This window comes from Clinocottus analis, unplaced genomic scaffold, assembly GCF_023055335.1.
Source record: "Clinocottus analis isolate CAN_PGR_092001 unplaced genomic scaffold, fCliAna1.0.p SCAF_15, whole genome shotgun sequence".
NCBI lineage: Eukaryota > Metazoa > Chordata > Actinopteri > Perciformes > Cottidae > Clinocottus > Clinocottus analis.
Genome location: NW_027175876.1, coordinates 2,440,742 through 2,463,758, shown reverse-complemented (window position 1 = coordinate 2,463,758; position 23,017 = coordinate 2,440,742). Strand labels below are relative to the sequence as shown.

General features: G+C 45.8%; 1 protein-coding gene across 1 annotated transcript in view; it reads left to right on the top strand.

Moving 5' to 3' along the window:
* The first annotated feature begins 4,827 nt into the window (after positions 1-4,827).
* Positions 4,828-23,017, top strand: part of syndig1l (synapse differentiation inducing 1-like) — a 32,842-nt gene continuing 14,652 nt past the window's right edge. Inside the window, exons 1-2 of the mRNA XM_068577668.1 lie at positions 4,828-5,174; positions 12,449-13,146. Of these exons, the coding sequence (XP_068433769.1) occupies positions 12,598-13,146 (549 nt within the window). The 5' untranslated portion in view covers positions 4,828-5,174; positions 12,449-12,597. The remainder of the gene's footprint in view (positions 5,175-12,448; positions 13,147-23,017) is intronic.

Below are 23,017 nucleotides of genomic sequence, written 5' to 3'. Positions count from 1 at the left end.
GGGGGGGGGGGGGGGGATCTACAGGCAGAAAATGAAATGGGATATAAATAAGTTTTTTCTTTCAGTGTGTAATCACCTGGAAATAAGAAACACTGTGTTTTCTTTACCTTAGAATGAACCGTTTATATCTACATACAGGGTGTTGTGTTTCTACAGCGGCCCAGAGTGGACAAACTAAAGACGGTTCACGCTTCAGTTGGTTGCAATCTGCAACCGTCCCGCTCGAGCCGATCCACTGCACCTTTAACTCCATGCTGGTTCACTTATAGATCATTAAACGCATTCATTATTTTCATATTTGAAACTTTTTTTAATGCATATGTTGCGTGGGGACAATTGAATTTATCACATTGCAACGGCTGTTAAATTATCGGTAACATTGTAGCTGTTAAATGAGCGAATTAAAGTAATTAATTGAAAACACAGTCATTCAGCTGGTTAGCTTAGCTTAGCATAGAGACCAGAAGCGGGGCAAAACAGTTTAACTAAATGATGGTAAATATGGTACATGTGTGATATCTATTGACATCTACGCGTCAATACAAATGTGTTTTTACAAAGAAGAAATGAGAAAAGTGCATCCTGTACATATTAAACTCTTAATACACGCGGCATAAACGCCGCTCAATGTTTGAGAACATACATCGGTTTGATTACCATCCAGCATCTGTAAACATCGCCATCCTCTGGCTCGGCCGTGTGGAAGTTTTCTCACAACTTTATTTTCCACATTATTGCTCATTTGTATTCCCTCCTGCTGCTTCCCCGAGAAAATGTCTACCGAGAGGTGAGAGCGACTCGAGGCGTTGTAACGCTGAGCACGACGCCGTGGATGAGGCCTCTACTTTCTAAACTCATTTAGGAGAAGGTCTCTAAAGGTGACAGATGAAACCATGAGGGGAGGGAGGAAAAAAAAAAAACCGGTGGGAGAGGAGAATAAGGGTTTCTAAAGATGAGGTACCTCAGTTCTTAAAGGATTCCCCCCATGCGTCTGCCATTATCCCAGTGTGCCTGTCACCTGTCTCCTAAACAGACCTGTGAGCCGCTGAGCCCGGGGATATTAATTTGCGGCCCTAATTCTCGGTGGCAAAGGAATCCGAGTCATCGGCAACACAAACAAATTGGATCTTGCGGCTCATCTGTAATGCGAGTCACGCCCCGGAGGTATACGGCGAATGAGCCGATACGACAAGCAGAGGAGGACGCGGCCCGATTCAGAGCCGTGGCCGAGCTGGGTTCAGAATGAAAAAAGGAGCGAAGGAAGAAAGAAAGGCTGCGTGATATATATATATATATATATATATATATATATATATATATATATATATATATATGATTGATAGGTTTCTGATGGGGTCCTGAGTGCAGCTGGCCAGTGGATCAGGATCTATTTGTCAGATATGATTGCAGTGATATCGAGTCAGAGGGAAAAATAGAAGACAGTAGACGACAATATGGAGAAGAAAAAACATGCCGAGGGAGTGAGAGGAGATCACACACTGCAGGGTAAGAGGACGGTTCGGGGGGAAAACGTTGAAACAGAGGTGTGTGATCAGCGTTTTTCGAAACGCTCGGGCTATTACACAGTCCATCAGAGCCATGTCCCTACGTACCTGCCCCCCCGTTTAACTTCCCCCCCCGTTGTCCATCACCTGGTCAAACCAAAAAGCGGTAAACGCCGCGGCTACAAGCCTCTCTTCTTCTTCTTCTTCTTCTTCTTCTTCTCGCTCTGTAGTGCAACGCGTTGAAATGCCGATCGCTCCAACGCTCTGCACATGAAAGGACAGAGGTGTCAATACCGCAGATCCCTCGCCCCGCAAGACGGGAGGGGCGTTCTCTTCAAAGATCAAAATGCCCGAGATCGCGGGGTCAGGCCTCTGCTTTACGTACCGGTAAAGACGAGTTCAGATCCCAGATAATGATAGGGGATTCCAGACGTGGCGCTAAGGCAACCTTTGAAGTTCCCTTCCGCTTGAGCAAGCTACTTGAACTATACGCGTTAACCCCTTAGAGGCCGCCTTGAACTTAAAAGTAGAGTTGACCACCTTTTTTTAATGTGGATGCCTAATCAGGGAGATGGTAAATGTAGGCCACTGGAAGAATACTTTCCCCCCAGAGCGCTTTATTCACCGAGAAAGAGCGCTGCGGCGCCGCGCTAAGGCTGTGCCTACATGTCCCAGGATGCATTGGGTGCAACGTAGAGATTTCAGGTCGGACACTTTCTGAATTCTACTTTCTCTTTTCACGCTAAAATCAAACTGGTTTGATTGCCTTCCATCAAACAATATGGACTCACCGAACACATCTTTAGTCTTTCTAATCTAATCTAATCTAATCCAAACAATCGGCTCTTCTGGTTTGGAAGTAAAGACGATGGAAATACGTCGTGACTAAACGCTGTTTTCACCCCGTTGTTTCTCTCTGCCGAGGCGGCTGCAGCAGCAACCCTCTCTTCTTCTTCTTCTTCTTCTTCTTCTTCTTCTTCTTCTTCTTCTTCTTCTTCAGAGGGAGAACATTAAGCTAGCGAAACACACTGACGAAAATCAGCCCAAAAATCCTACACCGCTGAGCTCGGTTGCGTTTTCCACGTCCGGAAGTTTTGTCCTGACTTTTTTACAATCACATGATGAAGAAAACTCCAGTGGAAACTACGACATGGCCGGACGGACATGGCAGAGTCGCGAGCCGCTGTACTCTGTTTTATTTCCACCCTGCGTTGATCGTACTACCCGTTAGTCTCCGAGATATTTATTGAATTTTCTGTCTTTCTAATTGCACTCTAATGTCTCGCCTGGAGTGTGCGTGATTTTGTGTGTATGTCTGATCTTAACTTTTTTTTTTTTTTTTACGAACCCAACAACCATTCGAGACGAGAAGACAGCGAGCCGTTTACAGTCAATATTAATATCTCTCTCTCTCTCTCTCTCTCTCTCTCTCTCTCTCTCTCTCTCTCTCTCTCTCTCTCTCTCTCTTGTTGGGGTTTGATCAGGCAGCAAGCTCCAAATCTAAAGAGTGAGGCCGATGGGGAAGAGCCTTAAACTTGCATTCTTTCTAATATCCATCACGGAGCAACTCCTCTGGGGAGATCCGATTGTGTCGAAGTCTGTAGGAAAACAACTTGAACTCACTTGATTTATCACCTCAGTGAACATTGTAAAACATGAGTTCATGGTCTCAAGTCTTTTTCAATACAACACTTTGTTCATTTAGTAAATTATGGTCCTTTTAAAATAGTCCATAAAGCAGAAAATGCTTCATTGGCTGGGAGTCTTTTGGTTTAACTCTTTCACAGTTTGTTTTCTGTTGTTTCCGTCGGCGTTCGGTCGTAGCTCCGCCCTCTCGGTTCACGTCTGATTGCAAAAAAACCAACATGGCGACGGACAAAAGGCTGAATTCAAGGCCTCAAACCTGCAGTCCACAAACCGATGGGTGACGTCACAGTGACTATGTTCACTTCTTAAAGTCTGTGCGTTAGAACCAAGAGGATCCGGAGAAGGGGCCGGAAACATAAAACCAATCAGACTTTGTTTAAAATGTTCCTAAAAACCTGATTGATGCAGTGAAGTATCAACAAGGCGGAGAAATATATACTATGTAAATTTAATCTTAGCACACTTGAGTATACTTGAAGCTCTACTACTATTTTGTACTTATTATAAATAGTATTGAAGTACAACTTGAAGTGTATTTAGTATTTTTGTCTGTGCTATATTGGAACAGTTTAAGGTATCCTTAGTACCATTAAGTATATAACTGTAAATTATATATTTTTGGTGTTTTAAGTATCTTTAAAATATATTATTTGTATTTTACAAATATGAAAACATTACAATATACATATATGTATTACAAGTATTACTTTTGGTATCCTATTAGCACACTGTAAATATAATAATACTAAGCCCCGCCCACTTCAAGCTAGCAACCACAACCAAACACAAAAACAGGAAACGCGTCACACAACAACATTGATTTAATTACAACAGGACACGTTGTGACGGAGCTCATCACTCACAGTAAAAAATAATAATGTAAAAGCTGCTTTAGTGAATAGCTTTCATTTATTTCTGCTCTCCAGGTCTATTTTAAAACTGAAGAAAGTTAAAGTGACTAATTTGATTGCCACAAAATGCCAGAGAGGGCTCTCACTGCGCTTCACTTTGCACTAATCCAATCAGCATCACCGGCCCACTCTGAGTAATTGTAGTGGCTGTTTAAGAAAAACCTTCTTTTGTGGCTGCTATCAGTCCACTGGAGATTTATGAGAGACGACAAATCCAGCCAACCCGATCTCCCTCACGTCTGTTGCCATTTATTCATACTTTAATATCACTTGCACAAAACAATATTACAGTTTGCAGGCGCGTGCCATCCGCTTCCCAACTGTAGCTCAGTAATCAATTTAAATGCGGGAGGAGGGGGGAGGGTCACTGTTATTGTCCAGCGCTTTGGATACTGCTGCCTGGTGATGGTTGGGAAGAAGAAGAAGAAGAAGAAGAAGAAGAAGAAGAAAAAACACATCCTCTCGAAGAACAATCCTTCACGCGCTCAGTGAAAGTCAGCGCGTGCATGCAGGGAGGGCGCGCGCTTTATTCTCTCTTTGCGCGCATTGCGAAGCGCATTCGTCGGGACTCTCCTCCTCCTCCTCCTCCTCCTCCTCTTCCTCCTCTCTCCAGCCGCGCCTGCCTCCCTGAACCTCCCCCAACCAGAACTCAGCTCTCTCTCTCTCTCTCTCTCTCTCTCTCTCTCTCTCTCTCTCTCTCTCTCTCTCTCTCTCTCTCTCTCTCTCTCTCTCTCTCTCTCTCTGTCCCTCTCGCGCGGACCAACGGGAGAGGGTGTTTGAACTTTCCGAAGGCAACAACATTTCGCTCGACTCTCAAGGCGAACGCGTTATTGGGAAGGCAGAGCAGCTTTTCAAGAGAGGAGAGAGGGAGAGAGAGAGAAAGAGAGATAACGACACACACACACACACACACACACTGTGACGGCGGCGCTTTCGCCGAGCGGAGACCCGTTCAGCCCGAAATGATTGGCTCTTTCTTCCAATGAAAAAAGTCTGAGAAATGTCTATTTCCCTGGGCGACGCCGTCAGCATCCCAGCCACCATGTACAGGCGGAAACCAGCGAGTGTGTGCGTCCTCCAAACAATATTTGGATTGTTGAGAACTCAGCAGGTAGGAGATGAATTCATCCATTAAAGCGACAACTACAGCTTTTCAGTTGGCGTCATGGTCCCGTTTTAAAAGCCTGATGTATTTGTTTCATGACGGGGACGTTAATGCCTTTACGCAGAATGTGTTCTTACATTGGCGCGCATGTGTGACAGTGTTTCATTAGTCGTGAAGTGTCGCATCGCATGTGTGTGTGTGTGTGTGTGTGTGTGTGTGTGTGTGTGTGTGTGTGTTGTGATGGAGGATGTTGTTGAGAAAGAACTCTGCACACAGTTCCCACCTGCGACTGCTGGATCCCATCCCTTTTTCTTTGTGTGTGTGTGTGTGTGTGTGTGTGTGTGTGTGTGTGTGTGTGTGTGTGTGTGTGTGTGTGTGTTGTGGTTTGAGGTGTAGCTTTTAACATGAAGTCATCAAGACTCTGTGTGGGCTTTGGACTGGAATAGAGCCTTTTTTTAAGCTGTGGAGATTAGTTTGACAGAATATATATATATATATATATATATATATATATATATATATATATATATATATGTATATATATATATATATATATATATATATATATATATAATATTTAATTATTTTTGCCCAAGAATATTTCTCTCCATGTAAACAAAGACAGCCAAGACAAAAACATGTCCACAAGCTTGAGCAGGAGGGGCTGAGCGTCAACATTCAGGGTATTTTGTTTCATATTATCCTCATTTTTATGCACGCAGTAAGTTGTTGTTGAAGGTGTTGACAGGGATGAACGTTGCGGCCGAGATTTAGCAGCTTGGGCAAAAAATAAAGAGGCATGCAGCAAGGAGCTTATAAGCCCCCTCTTTCTCTCTCTGTAACACACACACACACGCACACACACACACACACATCTATCAACCCCCACCTTCTGATCTGCCGCTGGTGTCTGCAACAATTGGGACCGCACAAGTGATGTCAGGTCTGATCGCTGCTTGAGCTGCAGTCCTGCTAGATTGAGAACACCTGAGCCAGAGAGAAGAAGCTGGTTTCACCGCTTCAGCAGTCATTAAGAAGAAAGACAAGAAAAGAAGATGTCTCTTTCTATCTATCTCACAGAATAACTTTAAGAAATTCATGTTGGAGACACAACACAATCTAGATTCTAGTGTCAGCCCATGATCAATAGGCAATGAAGACAACTTATCCAGAGCCTGAGAACAACAAACCACTGTTGTGCACCGACTATTGATGGCGGCAACCCATTGGATTATTCAAAACACATGTTGTGGTGGAGATTTTCAATGAATTTACACATCAAGGAACATGTGACGGAGGTGTGTGTGTGTGTGTGTGTGTGTGTGAGGGAAAAAAACAAGTCGCGAGAGTGCAGTGGTACATGAGGAGAGACAAAGCCCTGTGGGGTGCTAATTCCTTTTGTGGAAGGTTTTCCTTCGCTATAAGGGTTTAAAGCTGTATCGTCTCCACTGATAAACAGGAGACAGAGAGACGGAGTATCAGCAGTGGCTGCTGACACAGGAATAGGATTCAGATTCATTTCAAGTGGATTATGACCATTTACGCCGTCTCCTTTGATGATAATAGTTCATAAAAGGATCAGGCAACACGGTTATAAGCCCATTACTCACTTCATCCTTTTTTCTGTCGCTTTATCTGTCGTGTGGACTTTCATGTGCCGAGGCCAGTGGGGGAGGGGGGGGGGGGGTGAAGGTTCACTGACGAATGTGCTGTATCCTTCAACAAGCTCTCTCTCTCTCTCTCTCTCTCGTGTGCATTATCCCGTTCAGTCGATCATCAATAACTACCTGGCGTTACCTTATTACGCACATTACACGCCAGCCGCCGCCCCCAAAATGAAATTACAGAAAGATGAAGCTGTTGTTGTCGCCGAGTGCAGTGTGCAGATCTCTCCACACATCCGGGAAGAAAGACAGACAGCCCCCCTCCTCCCCACCCTCACCCGCGTGAGATGGGTTGGTAAACACGGCCGACAGATAAGACACATTGGTATTCAGCTGCGTCACGCCACGACTGGCCTCGCCCCCGAGCTGGTAATACCCGCTCTCGGCTCCAGGGGTCAGAGGTCTGGGGTTGATTGGCAACGGGGCTGACGCGGGGAGATGCAGTGTGCTGACTGGAGTCTAATGGGGGTTGAAGCTCGCTGACGTAGCGGCGCGGCCGGCATGTTAGCGACGCCGCGGTTCTCGCGGCTCCCCCCTCGCGCGCCCGGACGCCTACAGGTTGTTCGCTCGTCTGTCAGCCCCCGTCGAGGCCTCGCGCACTGCAGCACACGGGCCTGTGCGTCAGCCACCTCGGTCACGCCGGATTGTTTCCCTTTCCCGCCTCATTCGCTCTCATCCCGCACCTCCCAAGCTCTTGAACGCTCCGTCCCCGGGCCCGCCGCCGCCGCCGACCAACAAGCGCTAACGCATTCAGGCGGAGCGTCGCTCATGAGCGTGAGCTCTCTCTCTCTCTCTTTTTCCAACCACCTTTCTTCTCTGCCTCTCTTTTGTCACTCTCTGAGTTTCTCATCACCGACGAAACGCCGCCGCCCACTCGTACGCGCGTATATTTACTCGCAGCCGCGCAGGCACCAAAAACACAAACACTCACAAACAAATGTGCGCACACACAAACACGCAGGACAGTGATTCTTTCTATGACTCGCCCCAGCGCTGTCCTACATTACTCAGCTCTCACGAAAATAGCTTATTCACACTTATATTCCCATTTGGTGTGGAAAAAAAAAAGAAGGAAAAAAAAAAAAGCCCTCCCTCTGCACCAGCAACACGCCAGCACCGTATTTTGGAAGCCTGACAACACCGAGAAGATTTGTCAGAGCATCCCTAAGTAATGACACGAAAACTAATCCGCTGTCAGCTCGCGGCCTTTGTGCAGAGCGGGAGTGTTACAGTCGCAGAAACTGGAAAGTGGGCTACTCAGAAGAGCACTTATCGAGGCTGTACGCATGACGGGCGTTGGGTTCGGATCCACGTCAGAGAGCGGGAGGTCATCAGCGTGTGGTTGCATTTACCTGATGCCTTTCGTCTACGTAAGAGAAAACAAAACAACCTTTTTTTTTTTTGGTCTGAGGCTCCGCTGACAAACTCTTTACCTGCTTTTTGCAACGGCAAAAGCGGAAATAACTTCTTTTTTTTTTAACAATCGACACTTGAAATGATGCAGGCACTTCTAAATGACACTAGTACAACATGTAAACCATACTTTTTTAAAGATTTCATTGAACATGTTTAATAAAACCTCCACGGTGGTGTAGTGGCTCGCACTGACGCTGGAGGGTCTGGGGTTCGGATCCCGGTCTGGCTGCTGGGTTCTCCGGCTTCCTCCCACAGTCCAAAGACATGCAGCTCAGGTTAATTGTACTCTAAATTGCCCGTAATGGTTGTCTGTCTCTATCTTTGCCCTGCGATGTCCAGGGTTGTCCCTGCCTTTCGTCCATTGACAGCTGGGATCGGCTCCAGCGCCCCGTGACCCTCAAAAGGGTAAGCGGTTCGGATAATGGATGGATGTTTAACAAAACAACCTTCTTTTTTTTGTCTGAGGCTCCGCCGACAAACTGTGAAAGCTTTTTGGACATCGCGTCCAGCGTCGTTGAGGCAACATCTGTTGCAAAACTCCACCGTCAACTCTAAACGTGCATAGAAAGCCGGTAGAAGGAGCTCGTCCTCGTGCCGGCTGTCTCATCGGATCACGGTGATCTCATTTGATCACGGTAATCACAGCGGAGTATTAATGCGGTGGTGATTTATTGATGTGGAAACGCTATTCGTGGCCGCTTCAACTTAAGTCCTCGCCCTCTGATTTGTGCTGAATGATGCTTTCTGACATTTTAAAAACTCACAAGGGTAAAAGTTGTCAGCTGGAACCGATTAATAGAAAGCAGCACACATAAGAAATAGTTCCCGTCCACGTAATCGCTTTTGATTATTCATCAAATCACAGCTAACGCGGTAACGACCCCAGAAGAGCGAGGGCATCCTAAGTAGACAGAGGCCTCAGCAGCTGCTCGCCTTTAGTTTTTCATGAGGACTTCTTCGTGACGCAAAGTGCTCACACCCTTTTTCACTCGGCCGGCTTCGAGAACCGCATGAGTGTGCGATACACAGTGGGCTGCGCGTGGTACCGAAGGGCACGCTGGCGAGGAACACCAATGTCAGCACATTCAGACGCGCGCCGAGGTCCAACGGGGAGGAACCCTGAAAAGTTTGCCGGCTGTCCGGTGCTTACCGAGCTTTCGGAAGAGCCTGGGAGCGCGAGGGGGGGGGGGGCTTGTGTTTTATTCATGGGCCAGAAAACACTGAAAAAGTACAGCAAACAGAAACATCCGACGTCAGGGTAATTGAGGACGAGAAAGAGAGATTCAGAGAGATAACTTTGTCGGCGAGGGGAAACCTGAGAAGCAAAGGAATTATTACGGTGGAAACGAGGAAAAGGGCTCTCAGCAGAGTGCAGAAATCCAGCAGAAGATGTTTCTGCCTCTCCCCTCACGGCCAAACAAGTTCAATCTCACAGAATTGTTCCTCCCGGCTTCCCTTACATTCAAGATGGGCATTAAGATGAAGGAAATGGGGATTTATTCATATTGTATGGCACCTGCCTTTAGTGGATCGTAATATATATCGGGAATGGAATTATATTCCAGATGCTTCGGTTTAACTTTTTGATGCATGTCTGATGTTTGAGCCTTTGTGGTTCATCGCTGACTGGATAGGAGTGGGAATCACCAGAGTTCCCACGATACAATATGGTCACGATACTTAAGTCCCGATACGATATTATCGCGATACATTGAGTATTGTGATATATTGTGATTTATTCCATTTTTTCCAACAGCAAATTGTCCCCAAAGGAAAAGTTTGTCAACAAAAAATAACTTGATTTTATTATTCTAGGACCAAAACGTTGAGAGTTCATTAAATAAAAGATCAATACTTGACTTCCGTGTATCGATACAATATCGCCACGCAAAATATCGCGATACTGTGCTGTATCGATTTTTTCCCCGACCCCTAATACTGGATGGCTGAGAGGAGCGAGGAGTCAGCCGTCAACGACAGGGAAGAAAACTGCCCCAAAAATAGTTTTTAAAATCAAATGTTATGGACGTGACCCACGAGAGGCACACGAGTTGTAAACGAGGAGGCCGGCGGCTCCAGTAGTGTGTGCCAGTTTAGCCGCGGACGGACGCACACATATGACAAAGAACACGTGATCTCCCGGCGGGTTTGCCGGAGATAATGAAAGTTTAAAACCGGAGTGAAGAGCGTTATTGGACAGAGGATGCAGCGGAGAGGAAGAGCGAGCATAAAGCACGCTGCAGGTTATTGGCCAGCGAGTCTCTTTCCTCGGTCCGATGGGAGACGACGACTCCGAGTGCTCCACAACATCATGCGATGTGGAGCTCAAGAAATTGAAATGAGGAGGAGATCTTGATGTTTTCATTACTTGTCTTGAACCTCTCGCTGAAAACCTGGATGTCCGTTTTTCAAATGAATGTACGACACAGAATTTAAAGGTTAATCAAAAATAAAGACGAACATTTTGTTTGCCGGATATGAAACAGCAGCGGTTTCTGAACGTGATTAACCGAGGGATAAAAGAGGAGGGGAGCGGGGGGGGGGTGAAACGCCTGCAAGATGATTAATGTACAAGTTATTAACCTGTGCACCAACAAGCTATTATCCATATCCCATCACCACGATGCTATTCGGCGCTACGAGTATTCTTGTCGTCTTCGATTGGAAATACCTTCTCCTCGACCGTTTGGAAACAGCGTAGTGAGCCAGACGTGTGCGATTGGGGTCAAGACCCCCTACGAAATAATCTGCTTTGGGCATTTCTGTTTTTAACGCAGATTAATCAGACGGAGGTTAAGGGTTGGCAGCCTGAGAAGCAGAGCACTCTGGGTTATTTTTTTTTTTTGTAATTCGGAGAAAGCCGGGAGGTAAATACGTTTTAATTTGGTTTTCAATTCTGGTGATGACTCAACGAGGAGCTGATCTAAGATGACGGCGAGTCCTGGATGGGAGCACACAGTGGGTGACCTCCGTTAGAGATCATTAACAATCGGCATTACAAAGACTGATCAATGGGGGCGTATTAATGCCACGACGAAAAGGCCGCCGCCGTCTCTTTGTGTGGCGGTGCTTCTTTTGGCTTACATTAACGGGCGATTTGAGATTATTGATGTGCTTTGTGTGCAAACAGACAGAAATTAGTTGTTGCTCGTATGATTTCAGAAAGGGGAAATGTACGGAAGCACAGCGGCCGTTAAGACATCGAGTCCATCAGCCAGCGGCCATGATTCACTTCCTCCGTGTGCAGATTGTGTACTTCTGGTCAGTCGTTACTTCGGTAAACAAGAGAAGAAACTCAACGAGCCTCGGTCGTCCTGACTTTACTACAAGTTCATAACAACACACACACACGTCCGACTTCGGAGTCGATCTCGGTCGGGAACATCATCGCAAATCATGTATTCCTCCCGGTGTGATTTCCCCATGAACATAAAAAAAAAATGTCTCTACTCACAACTACTGGATGCTAAATGGTATTATAGCATTTTTACAAAACTCTTCTGAAGTTGTGTGGTCTAAATTTCCCTCCTTGAACATTTTTATTGTCAATCCCAAGTCAATTATCAAGTGCGCAATTTGAATCAAGTGTTTTTTACATCTTTATCGCCATTAGATGCTTTTTAAATGAGGTGGATTCTCAGTGAACTCACCCTCCATAACTGATCACAATACAAACATACAAATAATATGCCGAGGGGGGCCGCCTGTGTTGCTAGTTTCCAATCTTTTTTTGTACTTTCTCTCATACGTTCACATATGACATATACACTACTTTGTGTGCTGATTCCCGCTCAGCCTGATGACACCTTGACGACAACTAATGAGCAATAATAATCAAATTATACTGTCGTCAATGGCAGCGCGTTGATGTATTGCTGCTGGCACCGCGATACAGTACGCGTGTGCGTGTGTGTGTATAGGTGTGTGTGTGTATAGGTGTGTGTGAAGTCTGTGACTTTATGTGTTTAGAGCGAGGAAGCAAATTAAACTTAATGGAATCGTCTGCAGGGCGCAGCTCTCGACGGGCGGGGCACGCCGTAAAAGCCGAAGTGGAAACGCCTGCTGAACTTTGATCAAACGCGAGCGAAGTGTTTGGCAAACTGTTACCTGCTGGTTGACGTCAAATAAAAATCATCCTTCCGTGTTTATTTGACAGTGAATCTAAAGCAAACCTCCCCCGTCTCTGTCCCCGTCTCCTAGATCTCTGAGTGCTGACTGCTGAACGCCATCATCGCCATCTCTCCTGACATCAACGCACGCCGCCGAGGAGCACTTCCTGCCCTCTTCTACCCGCCTCCTCGCGAGCGCCGAGCAGCAAACGCCCCGCTCGCCCTTTGACCGCCGCTGCCATGGAGAATCTCAGTGAGCTCCAGAACCCGCTGTTGGACAAAAACAGTAAGCACATGGTCAACGGTTACGGGGGCGACTTCCCTAATAACCAGTACCAGGAAAACATTATTAATTACTTTGCTGGAGGTGGAGGAGAAGGAGGAGGAGGTGGTGGTGGTGGTGGAGGTGGTGGTGGTGGAGGAGGAGGAGGAGGAAAGGTGAACAACGGCAACGTAACGAGCGGAGGCAGCTACAACACCAACGGGAAGATCAAATCCCAGCAGCTTTTGGACGCCACCTCGCTGCACCTGGCGGTGGAGGCGTTCTACAGGCCCAACTTCATCCTGTACAAGGAGGACGGCGGCGGCATCAAGGCGAAGGAATACAAAAGCGAGTGCTGCGAGACCACGTTCACGGAGAAGAAAGACAAGGAGGCGTCCAACGCGGCGGGGGCGGAAACGACGCCTGCCACCGAGGATCCCCAGGCGAAGCTGCTGGAGGACGGCGAGCACGTCAAGATCCAAACGGTTTCCTACGAGGTGGAGGAGGAGGAGTACGTGGAGTACGAGGTAAGAGAGGAAGCACACGGGTGGAATAATAATGAGAGAAACAAACCGTTTGACTGGAACAGTTCTTCCCGAGCTGTGAATAGACCGTTTTTTTTGGGGGTGTTATTCATTTTCAAATGAGGTCGTTAATATGCTCTCGCATGTGACACACGAACATGTGTTATATATCACAATCTCACCTCTCCATATGATGATAAAATTGCCCTAAGGCACAGTGTAAAGACATAATATGGCCCTAAAGCTGAGAAATTGAAGCTTGATTTGTAAAATTCTGCAAATTGCAGTGTTTTATTTTTTGCAGTGTAGGGTGGGTGGGGCCTGAGATCTCCTGAGTGTTCATTGGTTAGTTCTCACACACGAAATGTCGGCAGATTACGGTGAAAAGGCGCGAGCTCGACACAAACGTCACAGGCTCAGAGCTCGCCGTGTGAATGGCGTACGGTCTCACAAGAACAAAGACGCGGGGAAGTGAAGAGTCCGGCAACATTTGACCCAGATTTCTGTGCCGCTTTATCGCAGAGATGTTAATAGAAACATTGCTAAAACATCGTACCGCGTATAAAAGAGTACGTCACATTTATTATTGCGCCATTATCCAAAGCAGTGCGCAAACCATCGAGGACGCTCAGCATTATCTCCAGAGAGATCCAGACAGAATGTTTTAGTTTTAGTTTTAGCTAATAAGCTGGTTAGCTCGTTAGCTAGTAAGATACTGGATGGCAGTTCAGGTTCATTTCTCTGTGAATCAGCGAGAGACTCTGTGCTCCGAGCGTTCCACAACAGGTTGACGTATCCGTCCATCCTTCCGTCCAGGTGTCCAGGCGCCGGCTTGTACTGTGTTTGTGTTAATTGCGAGCGAGCGAGCGCGTATCCCCCCGCGGTGTTTGCACACTTGTATCATCACACGGTTGGGCTCGACGCCTGGATCAGACTGACATTTTACTGACCACAAATCCCACTTGATCCACTGACCTTGGCCTCGATTCCCCAACTCCGGTCCAATTCGCCGTCAGGCGGCAATAAATCACCCGTGCCGGCCTCACCCGGGGTTATAAAGTGTGACAGTCCTCCGGCGATACAGTGGTTTTCATCCTCCGCCGGCGCGGCCAAATAGCACAAAGCACTCGAGAAAGGATTTAAGGGATTGGACCGGCGGCATGTACGGTGTCGAGAGCGACCGGTGTCCTCTTAAGGCACTTAATGAACCGACTGCCACACACACACACACACACACACACACACGCACACACACTGAGTCTGCTCGGATGAACCTGACCGGTGTAGCTGCTTGAAATGCAACGTGACGCCGTTCCACAGAGCTCGGGGGCTCTGCGGAGAGACGGCGCATTTCACGTCATGAATAAAGAAAAGAAAAACACGGTTCTTCACTAACTTCCACCCCGAGAGGACGACATATACATCGTTGTGCAGATGTCGAGGAGCAAATACATTTTTTTTATATATAGTAAATAAAAGCCTTTTCTGATGCGATGAAGTTCCTCTCTCTCTCACCAGTAGACGTAGGTGGATGCACACAAACAGCAGAACAGATGAGTAAAGAATAATGTTGCGCGCATTAATGCACCAACTGGCTCCTCTTGGCAGTTCAAAGGTTAAGTGCACTCATTACCATATTGGTCATACATTTCCACACACTTCCTGTTCGCACATACACACAAAAAACAGCAGCATCGGTGTCGAGATGCAAAAAAAAAAAAAAAAAGGGGGGGGGAAATTCACAGTGGGACTTGTTATGTCGCCTCCCAGCAGAGCCTTAAACACCACAAAAGGGATATAGCAGAGAAAAATGTAGCATTTTGTGGGATTGTTTTGCATGAAAATATTAATTAGCCAAAAGGTGCCCTGTGGAGTTTTCCTGTAAACAAACAAAGGTTGTGTTTACAAAAGCATTGATTGTGTCCCCGAGCTGCAACAAACCGTGTTGGAGGCATAAATAAAGATGGATAAAGATTTTCGGACTATTTGATGCATGTTCGCCGCTGTAGTTGGCAGTGTTGCTCTTCGCTGCCTGTGGTTTGCACATCACTGCCACCAAGTGTTCAGCAGGACAGCGTGACGCACGCAAATAATGTGTGTTGTGTTATCCACACGACGACACAAACACAGGAGAGAAAAAAAGCCCCGCTTGCACAAAAGATGCGTTTTCTTCGCTTCATTTGAAATGTGAATATTTGTGCTTTTACATAAAAGACGTTGGCTGACAGCTAAATGTCAAGGTTTGCTATCATGTTGATGCTTGCTCTTCATCCGAACCATTGTGAACTATTGTGTAGGTTCACCGTTGTAGCTCACGGACGCAGTGTTTGTGATAACTGAGAGCAGAAGGCCGGATTCGTCTCGTAAAAGAAAGATTCACTTGAAAAAGTCTGAGGCACAAAAATGAGCGGAAAAAAAGAATCCAATTTTCTTTTTCCCTTCGTGAGGGAGAAGGAAAAAGATGGAGGTCGAAGAAGCTTCCCCCCGAAGAAGGTTGTGAATGTGACAAAGGGAGTGAACGTGATGCTTTCATATGCAGCAGATTTTCTGGTATAATCTAAATTGTTCAGTTCTGCGTCTGAATCCGTGGGTAGAGCTCTGTTTTTTTTGTTTGTTTTTTTTAAAAGGAAAAGACGATTGTTGCCCAGCCGGATTCCTCGTCTTCTTTTATTAAGCTTCATAAAAACCGGACAGCTCCAGAGCAATCATATTGGAAGGCAACAAGTTGCTCCTATTAAAGGAATGCCACACAAAAAAAGACACAATGTGGTTCAGAAACAGTTTTAAGACAGAGGTCAGCGGATCAAACATGGATCGCCTTATAAATAAACTGTGTGAAATTGCTCATAAATTTAGCTGTCGCCCATCGGGACGTCTTCCGGGGATTGAACCGCCGCTCCTTTTTCACACTCTTCATGCCGACTGCGTCTCCCAAAGTTTTTAAACCTCCCCTCCTCATTTATCTCGTCTGCTCCTCTGTACACGCCGGCTCATCCTGAGTGAGTCGTATTGATTTAATAATGAAGGAATCAGCGGCGTGTGATGGCTTTTGCCTGATTTTCCAGCTTCCAAACTGTTCAGCGGCCCCAAAAAGAGTTCGGCTCCAATCGTTAATCATCATAATGCGACATCGTGGAGCGACGCAGCCGTTTCGAATGCGTATCACTCGCCGTCTGAAAAGTTCTCGTCGGCACTTTTTTTTTTTTTTACGAGATGAAAATAGTGGCGGAAACGCTAATTCACCTGATGTAGCTCTTTTTCTTTTTGAGATTAGCAAACTTCTCCTGCGGCAAACAAATATGCAGCACATACACAGTTCAATCGAAGGATTACATCTGGAAGTTATAGAAGATGTACAGACCGAGGAATGTGGCTCAGATGTTGCACACAACACGGGAAACTGTGTAAAAATAATAAACTTTAAATCCTCACCAATTCATTAAAGGTCATTAACGACGGGCGATGCAAGATGCGCTGGTTCTGCTTTCTCTGTGACGAGCAGATATTAAACGCCGGGTGTTTTTAGAACTAATCATTAAAAACAATTGAGGGGGGGAAAAAAAGGAAACTTCGGCGATGGGGTTTTATTTTTAAATGGCTTTAATAAACACAGCACACATTCTCCAATTATCAAAGCCCGTTAGATTGCCTCTCGGAGGGGGGGCTCGGTAAAGTAGGGAAAATTCATCCAGGAGATTTAAATGTGCATAATAATATATATTTTTTTAATAATAATAAGAAACAACTGCGATTTTAATGGTATCGCTTGAGAAATGTGCAATCCTCGTATGATTTAAGCCTCTCGTTCTCACTTTGCAGTTTCCCTACGAGCCGCAAACCTTTTATGCAAAAAAAAACAACATCCAATTATCAACCCTGTGTACGAGTCACTGAAAGTGTTTCAACAAATGTTTTCCTTTTGTCAAGAACCTTGTTTTTTGGGGGGCTTACGTCTCCACATAACAATTCCCTTTATTACTTTCTAAAATCATACCGTAAGCGACGTGTTTGTATATCCTCAGATAACACCACTTTCCTTACTTTTTTATCAACTTGCATGTGTTCAGTTTGAGTGGAATATTGGAAAACAGCAGTACAGTTATTAAGCTGAAAGTCCAATAAGAGCAGCGGGCCTGTGATGAAGAGCAGCGAGCCCGTGATGAAGAGCCCTCAGCCAGGCGCGACATCGCTCTCAGCTCGCGAGGTCGCAGTCGTGCCCTCTGCCCTCCGCGTCGGAGATTAAAGCCGAGAGGATTTTGCCTTCGGAGGCCCGACGAGACAAACGCGGAGCTAACGTCCTTCCACGTTAAAGGCCCCTCTGTGCCAAAAAAAACAACAAACCCCAGACAACCTAATCTGTCTCCTTTTATCAGCTCCAGCCTTAACAAGTGTACAATGAGCACTGGAGGTCTGCCAAGCGGACCCCCCTCCTCTCTCTCCTCCGCCTCCCTCGTCCGTCGTCTCGCTGCTGGCAGGCACGTTGGGAGAAACCATACGGTTGCTCCGGGGCTCGTCAGTGGGCGCCTCCGTGTCAGGTGGTGGATCCTCTATATTCTGTGTGTGGACACACCTGGCAAAGGTAGTGCATGGAACAGCAGTTTACAGCACTCATCCATGTGCATAGTGCTGGTAGATCCTCAGCAACGGTTGGGTTTGCAATATCGTGTATTTTAAGACTATAATCTTTAAGGTTTCGGTTCTCGTTGGATCTGGCGACACCTTTGGCTACTGGTGGTAACGCTGAACTCGTCTCTATAGCACAAGTCCCGGATTTCCATTTTTCAGTGACACCTTCATCCTTTGAGTGGGCTTGATTTAGGCTTTTAAAACAAACCTGACCCGCCGGATGGTTTGTTGCACAGAAGCATCTGAGAGGCCACCCATTGGAAACCGTTTGGAAAAGAGCGAGCGCTTTTCTAATGAGACTTGACAAGTGATTGGCTACACCATCTGTCAATCAAACTCGTGACGATGTCAGTTGGGAGAAGAGGTGCCCTCCTCTGCTCCCTTCCCAATAAAGAAGTACCCTCCGATCCTGATATGAACCACGCTACTGCGGGATCCACGCTAGTGTCTTCAGCAGCCGCCATTGTTGTTGCGTCTTCTGTGTCGTCTCACACACACATATCGGTCCGGACACCAGACACATGAGGAAAGCCAAAGTCTAAAAAGAAGGATTTCTCATCTGAGATGTGGTCCAGGTGATTTTATCAGTTGGAGGCGACTCACTCGCACACACGTCAGTCAGATCGTGGCAACGTCAGGAAAAGCTGATTTCTTTGAGATAAGCAAACTTTCCCTACAGTCAGGCAGACTAGAGACTAAATGTACCTACAAACCAACCCTCTGGCACTCCTTCTGCTACCAGACGATGGAAAGGGGTCACTGTGTGAACCCCCTAAAACAGCCAACTGGACGAATGTACTTCCTCTTCTAAATAACCAGAAGTTCTGCTCTCTGGATTTCTGGAACTGCAAACTCTGACACTGACAAGTTAAACTATTGTGTTGAGGGGCAGCTAATGGATGGAAACACATGTAATGGCTACAGCGGAGTAAATAGCAGGACGCCCGCTTTGATCTTGAAGGCGTGTATTCGGCCCACTAAAATGGAAACATGTACTTTCCCCCGCATGAGAAATTGCACTTGAGCTGGGGATAAGACTCTGCTTTTCTATTTGCCTGCCATCTGTTACAGCATCTCCAGTGATTTTAAATTTGCATGTATCAGTCCATTTCCCATTCACATAATAATTTGAGCATGTGGAAGTCGTGCCACTCTGGAACATTTCAATAAAAATGGACGCCGCTTAAATTTTCAGATTTTTTTTTGGCATCATAATGTGAGTGCTAATGCCTCGTGGGCGTGGGCATGAAATCAAATATATAGATGTTTTGTTTTTTTTAATAAATACATATCCATCTGCCCTCTGCCTCACCTGTGCAGCCTTTTAAATCAGAGCCGGTTTTGATTGGAGGGCTTATCCCGTCTCACTGAATCTGAGGGGACTTGAGCTTTCGCCTTCATTAAATCGACAGTGTCGTCGCGCTGCAGTTCAGTGCACACACATTGTTCCCTTCCTGAAGGGTGCAGCACCCGACGTGAGCCCGTGTCATATAATCTTTTTCGTTAATGTCCCATTTGTCATTAAGCAGGAACTGACAGAGCGATCGCTCGGATCATTTCGAGTCCGCCCGTTGGATTTTTAAAGCTCGCTCGCCTCCGCTAACCGCGGATATTCATCTCATGGTTTGTCTCTGTGAGCTACATAAATTATAGGTTTCGCATCGGGGCTCCGGAAACGTAAAGGAAATTGTGACGTGTCAGAGAATAGCGTTTAATTGTTGAATTACCTTTTACATGCACCAGGAAGAAATAAGTCCCTTAATCTGATTTACAGATCCCATGACTCACAGGTGTTACATTGGGTGGATTACCATGTCGAATCCCAATATTTCACGTTTCATATGCGCTGCATGAATAGTCAATCATCCAGTCAGGCATCTCGAGCGCTTTATTCTTGCCTGAGCAAATCTGAGACGTTGAATTGTTGTGAAAATCCCAGACAAAGTGGCATATTATTTTCTACCTTTTCATTTCCGCTCGGGGCAAGATAAGAGACAAAAGTCAAATGACATTTTTTTTGAAATATCTCTGTCTGCGCCTGCCTTTTCAAATTACTACCGGTTGTCAAATCTCACAGTTCAACTAATAATTTCTTCTTTTTTTAAAAAAAAAAAAAAGAGCTATGAGAGATTCAAAACCCTGACTCCTTTCTGACTTTGACAACTCTGGTTTTTGAGAATGAGGCTTCAAATTATTCAGAAAAGTGAAGAAATAATCATTGAAGAAAACTTTGGATTGTTTGCTTCGACTTTATTTAGTTACACTATGCCTGGTATTGTGCAGAGGCAAATTATGAAAGTTTACGCAGCATACTGTATATCGTTACTGCCGACATCTATCCCTCCCTCAGACCCTGAGTGCTCAAGCTCAAAGAAAACATGCGTTTCCACAGTTTTGAAAACATCATTTTACATATGCTCCTCAGTTAAAAAAAGTGCACCGGAGTATCTGACATTTAAGAGCCAGAGACGGACAATTTAGTACACGGTATTCAGGAATATGACACAAAATGGTGTTGCGGGAAAAAGCAATTGCCCGCCATTAAAAGAGACTTTGGATTAAACGCCGGACCGCAGTTGGCAGCGTTCCCGGGTGGGGAAGGTTGATTTGTGTCACAATTATAGCGATTGGTGCAGGTTGATTGGTTGTAACCTTCCCAGAGTGAGAGGGAGTCAGCGGCACAAGGATCTGGGACCCGTTCCACTTTTTTTAATACATGCATTGTGTCACACCAGCTCACGTGACGACATGAAGTGATGAGGTGTTCGAGAAAATCTGGAATCTGAGCATATCGAAGGCCGAAGAGAGAAATCTGAAATCTATCTGAAAAAAAACCCTTTTTGGAGAATAACAAAACAAAATGCTGTTTTCAAGCAGAATGCTATTTGTTAAGGATTCCCAAAACATAATAAAAAAAAATACACCAAAAGTGGATCAATAGGAAGTTTCCTCCACTTCGCAGATAGATTTTAAACTCCGGCCATCGATATTTCATCCCCTCGTTCCTCCACATGCTCAAACATTATCATATGAACTGTGACTGTGCTCGGTGGTTCAAGCCCTGGCTCCTCTAATCCCTGTCCATGTGTCCTCGAGCAAGACATTTAACCCCGATTTGCTGTGTCTACGTTGTATAGAATAAAAAATTGTAAGTCTCTTTGGATAAAAGCTAAATGTGATGTAATAACAGGATTTGTTCTCATATGTTTTTCGTAACGTGAGGCAGACAAATAGAAAGCAAGAAATAACCACTGTCCTACGTAATAAAACCCGCCGCACGAGGCCGGGCTGTAATCTCTCGGAGCTCGTTCATCAGATTCGTTGTCCGACCTCATCACAGAGCAGCTAATAGGAGTTAATGGCCGCACTTGAAGACGGGGATGAGAGCAGACAATCACAGAGATGGGGAGATTTGTTTAAATTTGAGGGATAATGGCGCACACTTTTCTCACACTGGCTCCTGGACGACGTTCCTCGCGTTGCACTCGGTTGTGCGACAGCGATAGTTAAAAAGAGACGAGTTCTCAAACTCTGGTTCTTCTCTTTCCTTTAACTTTAGTAATATTTAGCAGCAGCGCGTTTAACATTTGTAACATACAATTGAACGCCGGTGTGAATAGCTGGGCCGTCCAGGAAATGGAGATAATATGAGAGTTATGTTTGAAAAAGCTGAAAAGAAGAAGTCTCCCCATTCTCGGTTTGGAGCACAGTTCCTGAAGTAGCACAGCGTCGCGTCTCTCGCCAAACTTCACTGGCGCTTCCTTAATCCTCGCCCGAACGCCAGCTCAGAGTATTAAAAAGTTTCAAAAAACGAGAGAAAGGCTTCTGTAATGCAACGAGTTTGGAGTAATCTCAGCCCTTCGTGGATGATCACTTGTTATAAATCTGAGCAGTTTGAGCGGACGGTCGCGTAATGACTGTCCTTCAGCCCGATGGACTCAGCCGTTTTACTCAAAAAAGAAACTTCGGGGAGAAGAAGCTTTTTAAGAAAAAGAAGTGATGTATGTATAATCAGTCATCTGTTTGCTTCTCAGCCTCATAGTCGCTCTCTGCATGACTCCTGCAGGTCACCTTCTCATTGTGTGTGAACACGTAACGCAACATATTAACCCGTTGAAAACTAATGTCGGCTCCAGACCTCCTTTTTCCTGTGTTTGAGTGTTTCTTCCCCTGTGTTTGAGTCGTTGTAGGAACCCCAAATTAATTCCACTACTTGTTCAGCAAAGTCTTTGGGCAATTTATATCTTCAAAAAAATCACTTCAAAAAGATGTTTTGATCGTAACTATGAGCATGTAATGAGCCAGATTCCCCAAAAATGCCTCCTGGAGCGGTCAATAAGACACCTTTTGGAAAGATTAGGACCTAAAGAACCAGAATATGCAACAATAATCACAATAAATCAAAGCCTTGGCCTGTTAGGAAGGAGTTTTAGTCAAAAAAACTGTGTCGTTCGGTTTCAAAAATGGAAAAAATTACGTATTTTATGCCGAAAGATTGTCTGCATGGAGCATGCTGGGACTTAAAAATGGACGCGGGAGGATTTTCGCACACGGTTTTCCAAAAGGTTAAACGGCTACATGCACGGGCTCATTGATCGCCATCTAAATTATAGACGCTCGCTGCTTCGCTCCAACGCTTTTAAACTCAGAGCGACATCTATCTGGACATGAGGTTTGTTTAGTTCTACTGTGGCTAAAACCTTTGGATCTGGAGTTTGCTGTGTGGACCGAGAGTCTCAGAGCTGATATTTAGATTGTTTAATCCAGTCCCATCTGCAGCTTTAAAGTGGGGTTAGGGTTGGGGGGGCTGCTGCTTGATGAAACACCATCGATGTGCTCAGTGTGGACTATAAGAGCTTAACCCTTCTTTTTATCGACATAAAAACACATTTATTTTAAAGCTTTTTTTATTTTGCTTCGGGGGCATTTTACGCTTTCATGAGCGATACACACAGACGTCGTTATAGGCAGGAGATGAGGGCAGAGCGAGGGGGGCAGGCTCATGAAAAGAAGGTCCCAGGCCAGACAAAGTGTCCCCTGAACGCCTCGTATAGGCCCGATCAAGCGTGTCTAATTAAACACGGCGTGTACAAGAGGTATTCTGGTTTGACGGGACAAGCGCTACTTGTTATTTCCCCGTCAGATCTAATCCGCGATTTCATCAACAACACGCTTTGGCGCGTGCATCTCGACTTGTTTACGGTGCACGACGGGAATGCCAAAGCGTGATGAGCGGCGTTCCCGCGCC